Genomic DNA, 12,320 nt, shown 5'->3' with positions numbered 1-12,320 from the left:
GTGAAAACGGTATTATAGAAGAGCAACTTAGGCTAATAGCAGTAAAAGTGCAGAGAAAGGGTTGACTATAACTGGAAAGACAGGGAAGGGTTTCATGGAGGCTGAATTATCCCTTAATTAAGACAGAGGCTGTCGGCTGGGCGCGGTGGCTCAAGCCTGTAATCCCAGCACTTTGGGAGGCCGAGGCGGGTGGATCACGAGGTCAAGAGATCGAGACCATCCTGGTCAACATGGTGAAACCCCGTCTCTACTAAAAATACAAAAAATTAGCTGGGCATGGTGGCACGTGCCTGTAATTTCAGCTACTCAGGAGGCTGAGGCAGGAGAATTGCCTGAACCCAGGAGGCAGAGGTTGCGGTGAGCCGAGATCGCGCCATTGCACTCCAGCCTGGGTAACAAGAGCGAAACTCCGTCTCAAAAAAAAAAAAAAAAAAGACAGAGGCTGTCATCTGAATATAATTGTAAAACTCTATGAAGCAACTTGGAACAATTAGGGCATCTGAATGGAAAGGCTTTTTGGTTACACTTCTTACCAAATAAACTGGATAAAATCTATTGTTTTTGAGAAATAACACGATCCTATTGTCAATGCATTCATGCAATTAGGGGAAGAAAAGGTGACAGCAAAGTCACTATATTCAATTACATTACCAAATAACAAGCACATTCAAATATTTTCAAATGTTATAGAACATAAAACATTTTCAGAAATTTGGTTCTGGATGATACTCTGTAAGTTTGCCTAAGAATTCCTTTGAAAAAGCTGGTTATTGGCCGGGTGCAGTGGCTCACGCCTGTAATCCCAGCACTTTGGGAGGCCAAGGCAGGCGGATCTTCTGAGGTCAGGAGTTTGAGTTCAGTTGGCCAACATGGTGAAACCCTGTCTCTACTAGAAATACAAAAATTAGCCAGACAGGGTGGTCAGTGCCCTCCAGCCTAAGTGACAGAGTGAGACCATCTCAAAAAAAAAAAAAAAAAAAAAGATTTTTTTTTTTGAGACGGAGTTTTACTCTTGTTACCCAAGCTGTAGTGCAATGGCACAATCTCGGCTCACTGCAACCTCCGCCTCCTGGGTTCAAACAATTCTCCTGCCTCAGCCTCCTGAGTAGCTGGGATTACAGGCACGCGCCACCATGCCCAGCTAACTTTTTGTATTTTTAGGAGAGACGGGGTTTCACCATGTTGACCAGGGTGGTCTCGATCTCTTGACCTCATGATCCACCCGCCTCGGCCTCCCAAAGTGCTGGGATTACAGGCTTGAGCCACCGTGCCCGGCCTCTGTTTTTTGTTTTATTTTTTTTGAGATGGAGTTTTGCTCTTGTTACCCAGGTTGGAGTGCAATGGCGCAATCTCGGCTCACTGCAACCTCTGCCTTCTGGGTTCAGGCAATTCTCCTGCCTCAGCCTCCTGAGTAGCTGGGATTACAGGCACGCGCCACCATGCCCAGCTAATTTTTTGTATTTTTAGTAGAGACGGGGTTTCACCATGTTGACCATGATGGTCTTGATCTCTTGACCTCGTGATCCACCGCGCCTGGCAAGAACTGGTTATTTACTTGACCTTTGTATGAAACTGTCTCTGAAACCCCCCATCTCTTACTTTTTAATAACCTTTGATTTTTCTGTGTTCGTTAACATTAAAACAAAAACTATATATAATTTATTATACCAAATCAATGAACTAATGAATACAGAAAAGGTTGGAGAAGCTTGTCTTATCCCAAACAGTCTTTTAGTTTAGTTTTTTTTTTTTTTTTGAGACGGAGTTTCGCTCGTTACCCAGGCTTGAGTGCAATGGCACGATCTCGGCTCACCGCAACCTCTGCCTCCTGGGTTCAGGCAATTCTCCTGCCTCAGCCTCCTGAGTAGCTGGGATTACAGGCACGTGCCACCATGCCCAGCTAATTTTTTGTATTTTTAGTAGAGACGGGGTTTCACCATGTTGACCAGGATGGTCTCGATCTCTCGACCTTGTGATCCACCCGCCTCGGCTTCCCAAAGTGCTGGGATTACAAGCTTGAGCCACCGCGCCCGGCCTCTAGTTTTTCTTTTTTGAGACAGAGCCTTGCTCTGTTATCCAGACTAGAGTGCAGTGGCACAATCTCGGCTCACTGCAACCTCTACCTCCTGGGTTCAAGCGAATCTCCTGTTTCAACTTCCGGAGTAGCTGGGATTACAGGCGCCTACCACCATGCTCAGCTAATTTTCATAATTTTAGTAAAGATGCGGTTTCACCACGTTGGCCAGGATGGTCCCGAACTTCTGACTGCATGATCTGCCCACCTTGACCTCCCAAAGTGCTGGGATTACAGGTGTAAGCCACCGTGCCTGAACTTTTTTTTTTTTTTGAGACAGTCTTGCTCTGTTGCCCAGGCTAGAGTGCAATGGCACAATCTCTGCTCACTGCAACCTCAGCCTCCCAGGTTCAAGTGATTCTCCTAACTCAGCCTCCCAGTAGCTACCATTACAGGCATGCACCACCACACCCAGCTAATTTTTTTATTTTTCACAAAGACAGTGTTTCACTATGTTGGCAAGGCTGGTCTTGGACTCATGACCCTCAGTTGATCCACTTGCCTCAGCCTACAAAAGTGCTGGGATTACAGGCGTGAGCCACCATACCAGCCGTAGTTTTTAACATTTATGAGGACACCAATTAAGCTTTGGAAAGGGGGAAAAATATCACAAATACTGATAGCCTGTATGGCACTGTTAGTGACATCCAGTACTGACAGTAGAAAATTAGGGATATGGAGAAAATATAAAGATTAGAACTTTATTTGGTCTAAGTGCATTCAGTGAATTTTTGAGATCCACCACTGTTCTCCCTGCTCCTCACTGCCTAAACTGAGCACTTTCTACTTGTTTCATGTTCTGAAGGTCTAAGCACAGAAGGTACTATAATTTTGTTTTGCAACAATGGCAAAAAGTATCTTTTCTTTTCAAAAGTTTTTATATGCTTTACTTAAAATGCCCAAACCCAAAAAGGCAGTATATTCCTGAGTTCACACTTTGTAACAAGTTTTAAACATCCCAAGGTAAAAGTAACAAAATTTTAACCGATGAGTTTCTTATTCTAAGACATATATGTGTGTGTGTATATATATATATATATTCATATCTGAGTGTTTCTGAAAATCATACCCACATTTTCATGCATACATTTAATGCAATAGCTTCTTTCTTCCTTCTTAAGAAGCTGTTTTTAACCCAAGTCTATGAGCAAGCCAGGTTATATATAGTATACTAGATGTTCCCAAAGAGAAATATTTCAGATTTGTTAAGGGTTATGTAAAGTACAAATATCTTGGTTCTCAAAAAGTCAATTTTAGAAAGAGGGAAAGAAGAACAAAAAGTGAAACTCCTTTCCATCTTAGGTTCAAATATTCAGAAATTTTATGGTTGCTACCTTGTATTATTACTTTATGTATGTTTTCCCTGTACAACTACGCTGTGAGGGTTAGGACCAGGATGGGGGTGGGGGGCAGAGAAGCTGCTACAGTGTATACACATGGCACATATCTATTATGTGCATTAATTATCTGTGTCATGTTTTGGGTGTATAAGTCCTCAAAATGTTAGAATTGCAGTGGCAGGCTGGGCGCGGTGGTTCACACCTGTAATTCCTTTGGGAGCCAAGGCGGGCGGATCACGAGGTCAGGAGTTTGAAACCAGCCTGATCAATGGTGAAACCCCATCTCTACTAAAAACACAAAAATTAGCCAGGCATGGTGGTGTGCACTTGTAATCTCAGCTACTTGGGAGGCTGAGGCAGCAGAATCACTTGAACTCAGGAGGCAGAGGTTGTAGTCAGCCAAGATTGTGCCACAGCACTCTAGCCTAGGCAACAGAGTGAGACTCCTTCTCAAAAAAAAAAAAAAAAAAAAAAAAAAAAAAAGGCTGGGCACAGTGGCTCACGCCTGTAATCCCAGTACTTTGGGAGGCCAAGGTGGGTGGATCACGAGGTCAAGAGATCGAGACCATCCCGGTCAACATGGTGAAATCCTGTCTCTACTAAAAATACAAAAAAATTAGCTGGGCATGGTGGCGCGTGCCTGTGATCCCAGCTACTCAGGAGGCTGAGGCAGGAGAATTGTTTGAACCCAGGAGGCGGAGGTTGCGGTGAGCCGAGATGGCGCCATTGCACTCCAGCCTGGGTAACAAGAGCGAAACTCCGTCTCAAAAAAAAAAAAAAAAAAGAATTGCTGTGGCAATATTAACAAAAAAGAATTCACAATAAGTGCCATAGTAAAAAGTAGATACAGAGCACTGTGGAGGCATACAGGAAAGACACCTAATCCTTTTCAGCACAAATGCTGTACAGGTGCTGCCAGGAAAGCTTCTGGGAGGAAATAATGCCTATATTAAGACTTGGAAAAAAGGAGAAACAGCAATGTGCTTGGAAATACTGACAGGGATTTCTTCTCTATAATGGTGTAAATAAATAATTCTGCATGGTAGGTGCTCAGTACCTATATAAGGATATTAGGCAGATAAACCTCTTATTACTTTCCCTTTTTTTTGGTGGGAGAGGAGGGATGGGAGGAAATGAAAAGGCCAAGAATGAGTATAATCAAGTATAAATGAAAAGAGCAAATGCAGGATAAATGAATGAATAGTATAAACTCAGTTTTACACACCTTAGTTGAAATCTGGAATTCTAGCACTTACCAGGCTACATGATCTTAGGTAGGCACCCAACTCTCTAAGCCTCAGCTCTCTCATCTGTAACCAATGAAAACCAACTAAAAGGGATATTTGTGAAGCTGAAATGGGATATAATACATATTGATTTGTCTAGTTGGCTAATTAGTTTCCCCACCAGATCATAAGCTACAAAAGACAGGGGCCATGAAAAATATCTTATACCATTGTCTAGTAAATCCTTGGCAAAATGCTTGGCACACAGTTGTTAATAAATGTTGACTATCATTAAGTACTTTGTTATGATTTCAATTACAGCAGCACCATGACCTCAGCACAGTATTATATGTTTGATTATATTCTGAAGAGATCAAAAATTACTAACTGGTTCCTTATTTCAATGTAAAACATTATAAAATTAATGCTGCCCCTATACTAAAAGTTTTACTAATAACGAGAGTCATAAAGTCTTCTAAATCTGAACAAAAAGTTTAGAAAAACATGTCCTTGGAGATTATTACACAGTTAAATCTATATTGCAAGAAAGGTATAATTTTTTTTCTTCTCTAAAGAAGTGTTTCTCAACTAAGGGTACTTTTGCCTGCAGGGTACATATGGTAATATCTAGAGATATTTTTGATTGTCACAAATAGGTGTGTAGGAGTGTTACTGGCATGTAGTGAGTGAAGGCCAGGTATGCTGCTAAATATCCTATAATGCACGGGACAGCTCTCACAGCAACAAATTTTCCAGTTCAAAATGTCAATACTGGTAAGGTTGGGGGACAGAGGAATTGAAGGGTAGAAGGGTAGGCAAAGACATAAAACTGCATAAACATTTACAAGTAAGTTAGGTTTAATATTACCAGAATTCATGTGTTTTACTGCAACTTATTCATTTTTACCAAGTTTTAGATTTTTAAAAAGAAGTGTGAAGGGATTTAGATTTTTTTCGTAATATTTATCTACAATTAAGAGAATGGTCTCTCTAAAAATATTTCAGGTCCATGAAAATATATAAAAGTTTTCAATAACTCAGAAAAAAAATAATGTATAAATATAATTTCAGGTCTTACAAATGAAGCTCTAATCTGTATCTCAGAGTAAGAAGGCACAGTCACATCAATCTGAAAGGAGAAAAATGCATCTGGCTTATATTTTCTACTATTTTATCAGTACACTGATTTTCAATGTACAAAGCAGATTTAAAAGATGTGTTAATTTTATTCTTTCATATATGGAAGGTGGAAGGAACATGTGGCACTTTGCCATTCTACTACCTCTTCTTTGCCATTTAACTTTGCTATTTCTTTCTTAATGATCCCCACCCCTACCTCCACATCATTTCTTTTTTTCTTTTTTTTTTTTTTGAGACAGAATCCCTGTGATCTCTGCTTACTGCAACCTCTGCCTCCTGGGTTCAAGCAATTCTCCTGCCTCAGCCTCTCAAATAGCTGGGATTACAGGCACGTGCCACCATGCTTGGCTACTTTTTGTAATTTTAGTAGAGATGGGGTCTCACCATGTTGGCCAGGCTGGTCTCAAACTCCTGACCCCAGAAGATCCACCTGCTTTGGCCTCTCAACGTGCTGGGATTGCAGGTGTGAGCCACTGCGTCCGGGCCCTACCTCCACATTATTTCTGATACATGTTTTACAGCACATGTACACTAATTATTATTTAAAATTGCGAGGTGGTACCACACACACAGTAATTATATGATGAAACTTAAATTATGGCAGTGGAAATGTAAACTTTAGTTATTATCACAAATGGAATTGGTCAGGCACAGTGGCTCACACCTGTAATCTCAGCACTTTGGGAGGCAGAGGCAGGTGGATCACTTGAGGTCAGGAGTTCAAGACCAGCCTGGCCAACATGATGAAACACTGTCTCTACTAAAAATACAAAAAAATTAGCTGGGCATGGTTGTGGGCACCTGTAATCCCAGCTACTCAGAAGACTGAGGCAGGAGAATCGCTTGAGCCCGGTAGGCAGAGGTTGCAGTGAGCGGAGATCATGCCACTGTACTCCAGCCTGGGCAATAGAGTGAGACTATGTCTTAAAAAACAACAACAACAACAACAAAAAACAAATGGAATCATTAGGCAGAGGTGAATCTAGGTGGTAACATCACAAGTAGTTGATGCTGTTATTTATCAAATATCTTTTGGAATAACATCAATCTTTGGTTTCATATTTGAGAAAAACTGTGTCATCAAAAATACAATAAACTGACTTACAATTTTTTTTTTTTTGAGACTGAGTCTCACTCTGTCATCCAGGCTGGAGTGCAATGGTGTGATTTGGCTCACTGCCACCTCCACCTCCCGGGTTCAAGTGATTCTCTTGCCTCAGCCTCCGGAGTAGCTGGGATTATAGGCGTGCACCACCACACCTGGCTAATTTTTGCATTTTTAGTAGAGACGGGGTTTCACCATGTTGGCCAGGCTGGTCTGCAACTCCTGACCTCAGGTGATCCGCCTGCCTCAGCCTCCCAAAGTGCTGGGATTACCGGCATGTGCCACTGTGCCCGGCTGACTTACAAATTTTAAACAATAATTTTTGAAACAGTTTTAATAAGAAATCTAACCCATGGAAAGCTATTGCCAAAGCCTTTTGGATGATGTAAACATGAGGCTCTGTAGAATATAAAGGTGCATTAGGGTAAAAAAGTACCTCTATTGAGGCACAAGTCCAAAAACTTAAATAATAAAAAAGTCTTGTCTTATTTGAAGAAATGTTGGGGTTTATTTCCATATTATTAGAAACATATCATATTAATATTCAAGAGCAGTTATATAATTTTGTCATATATGCAAATATATTGAGCCTGAAAAGTAAGATGAAAGTCCTTAACTGTCTACTAAAATTATTTTTTTGACCATCATTTATTTTCATAGAAAAATCAAAGTGCCACAGTCCTCCAAAGACATCAATGACAGTATCAAAGATTCTTCTAAGCTAATATTTTACATCTGAAAGGTCTGGGCAATTCTTTGTGCATGTACCCACATAATTCAACAACTTGCAAAGTGATCATACCTCTTCAATACCAGCTATATTATTCACAGCCAGTTTTTTTAGAGAACTCTGAAGCTTTTTGTCATCAGCTGTAGCTGTTCTATGTACCACCTTCTTCTTTCTGCGAGCTGTACCCTGAAAAACAACCAAATAGAAGTATTAGCATGCCTGCTATCTGGCAACTCCAATCATATCTTATCTATCACGACAATTTAACTAAAACCCACATTAAATAATGGACAAAATAATAATGATTAATATTATAAGACTGCTCAGAGGTTGTGACTGTCAGCTGAATGCAGATTTTTAAAGGTTTTGCTTTCCCTTATCAGCTTTCTCAGCTTGAATTATTCTTTTTTTTTATTTTTTATTTTTTTAAAGGAGGGGGTTTCACCATGTTGGCCAGGCTGGTCTAGAACTCCTGACCTGGTGATCCACCCACCTCAGCCTCCCAAAGTGTTGGGATTACAGGTGTGAGCCACCACGCCCGGCCTGAATTATTCTTATCTAATATCCAGCCTTCATCATTTCAACATAAGATACTGTTTGCTAATAAAACATAATTTGTAACTTCAAGACAATTTAAGTACATTATAACAATTTTAAAACATTATCTTTTCTTATAGTAACTACCACTCCTTGCCAATAGTCTAAAGATATTCTCAAATTTTGGGAATTATGACGTAACTGAAAATTAGCCTATATTACAGGAGGTAAAAAAAGCAATAAATATATAAACAAATTAGATAACTTCAAATGGGATTAAGTACTATTAAGAAAAAAACAAAACTAGAGCATAGGAAGAACGACTAAGTAGGAGTAAAGCACTACTCTATTAGAAGGTCCAGGAAAGCCCCCTCTGAAGAGGTGGCATATGAGCTGAGACCCATAACTAGGGGAAGAATGATCTAAGCAGAATGAAGCAAGGTTGAACTTGTCCTTTCTAGAGAGAGAAAATGGGCCAGTATGCTAGAGCAGAGTGAACAATGGGATATGAAGAATATGAAATCAGAAAGATAGGCAAGATATAGCCTAGAATGCCATTGACAGGAGGTAGATTTTATTCTGATTGCCATGGGAAACCACTGAAAGGTTTTAAGCATGGGAATGACTTGATCTGGTTATTTATGACCAAAGTTGCTATGTGGAAAATGGATTATAATGAGACCAGTCAGGAGGCTCCTGTAGCTGTACTGGCAAGAGATGAGGGATATGGCAGTGAAGATGGTGAGGGGTCAGACTCTCCTAAGAGACCACATGACTGCTGATAAATTACATGTGGGATGTGAGAAAAAGAGGAAATTTGGATGATGCTTAGAACCTTGGCCTCAGCAAATACGTTAAATATTATACTAGTTACTGAGAAAGAAAAGGTTCATTTCTAAATTGATACTTTGAAACTAAATATATTTTTCGACTGAAATACTATTCAAAATAATGGATTAAATTCCTGGATCAGTTTATTAAGTCTTAAGGGTTAAATCTGTCTAAAACTGGTTTAAGAGTAAAGTGAAAGGAATAGTGGTTTCAATCTCTGGTTAGCTCCTATACTCAGTACTCAGGGAATCAGCCTTGTAGAGGGGAGACAGGCGCTTCAGTCTCAGCAATTCTGGTGGGAGTGGAGGAGAGATCTGACAGCAGAGGATGCCTTGAAATCTAGTTGCTGAAGGATTGACTATTTACATAGGCACTCACTTGTGAAGCAGTCCTGACTCAAGGACAGCTCAATTGCTTGCTGAATACCTCAACTGGAATGATCCTCAGGCACCTCAAACTCAGTGTATCTTAAAGCTTATCGGTCTGGCAATCTACTCTTTCTGTATTTCCTAACTTTTGTAGCCAGTGGTACCACCAAATACTCAGTCTCTAAAATCATGAACCTGAGGGTTATCCCAGACTCTTCTGCATGCCCTTCACCCCGCATATTCCATCAGTCACTAAATCATGTCAATTTCAACTCCTAAATTTGTATCCCATGTAAGAGGTCCCCAGCCCCTGGGCCACTGACCAGTACCAGTCTGTGGCCTATTAGGAACACGGCAGCACAGCAGGAGGTAGGGCGGGGGGGGCATGAGCGAGCATTACTGCTTGAGCTCCACTACCAATCAGATCATCAGATCAGCGGCAGCATTAGATTCTCATAGGAGTGAGAACCCTACTGTGAACTGCATATGAGAGGGATCTAGGCTGTGTACTCCTTATGAGAATATAACTAATGCCTGATGATCTGAGGTGGAACAGCTTTATTGCAAAACCATCATCCCCCGAATCTGCGGAAAAACTGTCTTCCATGAAACCAGTCCTTGGTGCCAGAAAGGTTGAGGACTGCTGCCTTACACTATAGCAATAGTCTCTCAATTGTTCTCCTCTATGCCATACTTCCATTTGGTTCCATTTTCCACGGTGCCAGCAGTTACCTTTCTAAAATGGCAGTCATTTCCTTCTTAAAATCCTTTAATAGTTCCCCAATGCCTACAGGATAAACTCCAAGCTCCTTAGTTTGGCATATGTAAGTATGATGGAATCCCAAACTACTTGGTCGTTTCATTTCCTACCGTTCTGTATCCATTAGGTACCCTAAAGAATAGCTGTACTGGCCAGGCACAGTGGCTCACACCTGTAATCCCAGCACTTTGGGAGGCTGAGGTGGGCGGATCATGAGATCAGGAGTCCGCGAGACCAGCCTAATCAACATGGTGAAAACCATCTCTAATAAAAATACAAAAATTAGGCTAGGCATGGTGTCTTGCACCTATAATCCTGGCACTTTGGGAAGCCGAGGCGGGTGGGTCTCCTGAGGTCAGGAGTCTGAGACTAATCTGACCAACATAGAGAAACCCCATCTCTACAAAAAACCAAAAAACCAAAAATTAGGCGAGGTGTAATGGCTCACACCTGTAATCCCAGCATTTTGGAAGGCCAAGGTGGGTGGATCAAGAGGTCAGGAGTTTGAGACCAGCCTGGTCAATTTGGTAAAACCCCATCTCTACTAAAAATACAAAAAACTACCTGGGTATGGTGGCACACACCTATAGTCCAGCTGCTTGGGAGACTGAGGCACAAGAATTGCTTGAGCCTAGGAGGTGGAGGTTGCAGTGAGCTGAGATTGTGCCACTGTACTCCAGCCTGAATGACAGAGCAAGACTCCGTCTCAAAAAAAAAAAAAAAAAAAAAAAAAAGAAAAAGAAAAAAGAAAAAAATTAGCTGGGTGTGGTGGCACACACCTGTAATCCCAGCTATTCTCAGGAGGCTTAGGCAGGAGAACTGCTTAAACCTGGGAGGCAGAGGTTGCAATGAGCTGAGATTACACCACTGCACTCCAGCCTGGGCAACAGAGCAAAGCTCCATCTCAAAAAAAAAAAAAAAAGAATAGCTGTACCAAATTAAAGCAAGCCATTCCATTAAGTACTGTGTTATCTCTGTACCATATGTGCCTTTGCAAGTGTAGAAATGACAACCTGTTTCATTCTACCTCCATGAACCCTCATCTTTTTGTTTGTGACAGAATCTTGTTCTGTCACCCAGGCTGGAGTGCAGTGGCACAATCTCAGCTTACTGCAACCTCCGCCTCCCAGATTCAAGCGATTCTCCTGCTTCAGCCTCCCAAGTAGCTGGCACTACAGGTGCATGTCACCAAGCCCAGCTTATTTTTGTATTTGTAGTTGAGACAGGGTTTTACCATATTGTCTAGGTTGGTCTCGAACTCCTGACCTCATGATCCACCTGCCTCAGCCTCCCAAAGTGCTGGGATTATAGGCATGAGCCACTGTGCTAGGCTCTTGTGTTTTGTTTTTTTTTGAGATGGAGTATTGCTCTGTTGCCCGGGCTGGAGTGCAGTGGTATGATCTCGGCTCACTACAACTTCCATCTCCTGGGTTCAAGTGATTCTCCTGCCTCAGTCTCCCAAGTAGCTTGGACTACAGGTGTGTGCCACCATACCAGGCTAATTTTTGTACTTTTAGTGGAGATGGGGTTTCACCATGTTGGCTAGGCTGGTCTTCAACTCCTGACCTCAAGTGAGCCACCTCCCTCAGCCTCCCAAAGTGCTGGCATTACAGGCATGAGCCACCACACCTGGCTACTGGCTTTCTGCCTAGTGATAAATTCTTGTGTATCCTTTTAAAGTAAGATCTCAGTGATGACTTCCTTGTCTCCTAGAGGCAAGAGCAGCTTGTATTTCATTATAACATTCACTATTCTGCATTATAATTGTGAGCATGTCTCTGTTCCAAACAGAGCTATAATCTCATTTATCTTCTATATGCCTGGCACACAGTAAGTGCTCAATATACAATAGCTAAATTGAATGTACCAACCACTGTTTTAAAACACATAATAGTGATGTGTCACATCAAGCTCTTCTAGGTATATTCTATGGTTCTTGACTATCCCTAGTTTTTGCATTGGTACATTACATCACACTTGATGCACAATGAGACTACTGTGGTTACATGGGTGTTATTCTAACTCCAGACTCATATAACTGTATCACTACGGAAGAATGAGAAAGTACTGGCTCTTCTTCCCTTCCCTCCCACTGTGCTCATCCCCAGGAGCTGTGGTTATCATCACCGTAAAAGACACAGGGGGACTTGCTACAGAAAGTAGTGTCCTACCTACCACTTCCTCAGGTCTAAGGTAAGAACTGTTCTTT

General features: G+C 41.5%; 1 protein-coding gene across 5 annotated transcripts in view; it reads right to left on the bottom strand.

The window, feature by feature from the left end:
• The window catches only part of BTF3L4 (basic transcription factor 3 like 4), a 33,288-nt gene that overhangs the window by 14,536 nt on the left and 6,432 nt on the right, over window positions 1-12,320 (bottom strand). For 3 of the 5 annotated variants that reach the window (XM_074380816.1, XM_074380814.1, XM_039473615.2), the window contains 2 exons: window positions 7,688-7,801; window positions 5,719-5,769 (listed from right to left, as the gene is read on the bottom strand). In XM_074380816.1, the coding sequence (XP_074236917.1) occupies window positions 5,719-5,769; window positions 7,688-7,801 (165 nt within the window). The remainder of the gene's footprint in view (window positions 1-5,718; window positions 5,770-7,687; window positions 7,802-12,320) is intronic. The other 2 variants (XM_074380815.1, XM_039473614.2) reach the window with 1 other exon arrangement.

The sequence above is a fragment of the Saimiri boliviensis genome, chromosome 11, assembly GCF_048565385.1.
Source record: "Saimiri boliviensis isolate mSaiBol1 chromosome 11, mSaiBol1.pri, whole genome shotgun sequence".
In the NCBI taxonomy this organism is placed as follows: domain Eukaryota; kingdom Metazoa; phylum Chordata; class Mammalia; order Primates; family Cebidae; genus Saimiri; species Saimiri boliviensis.
This window is presented reverse-complemented; position numbering and strand designations above follow the sequence as displayed.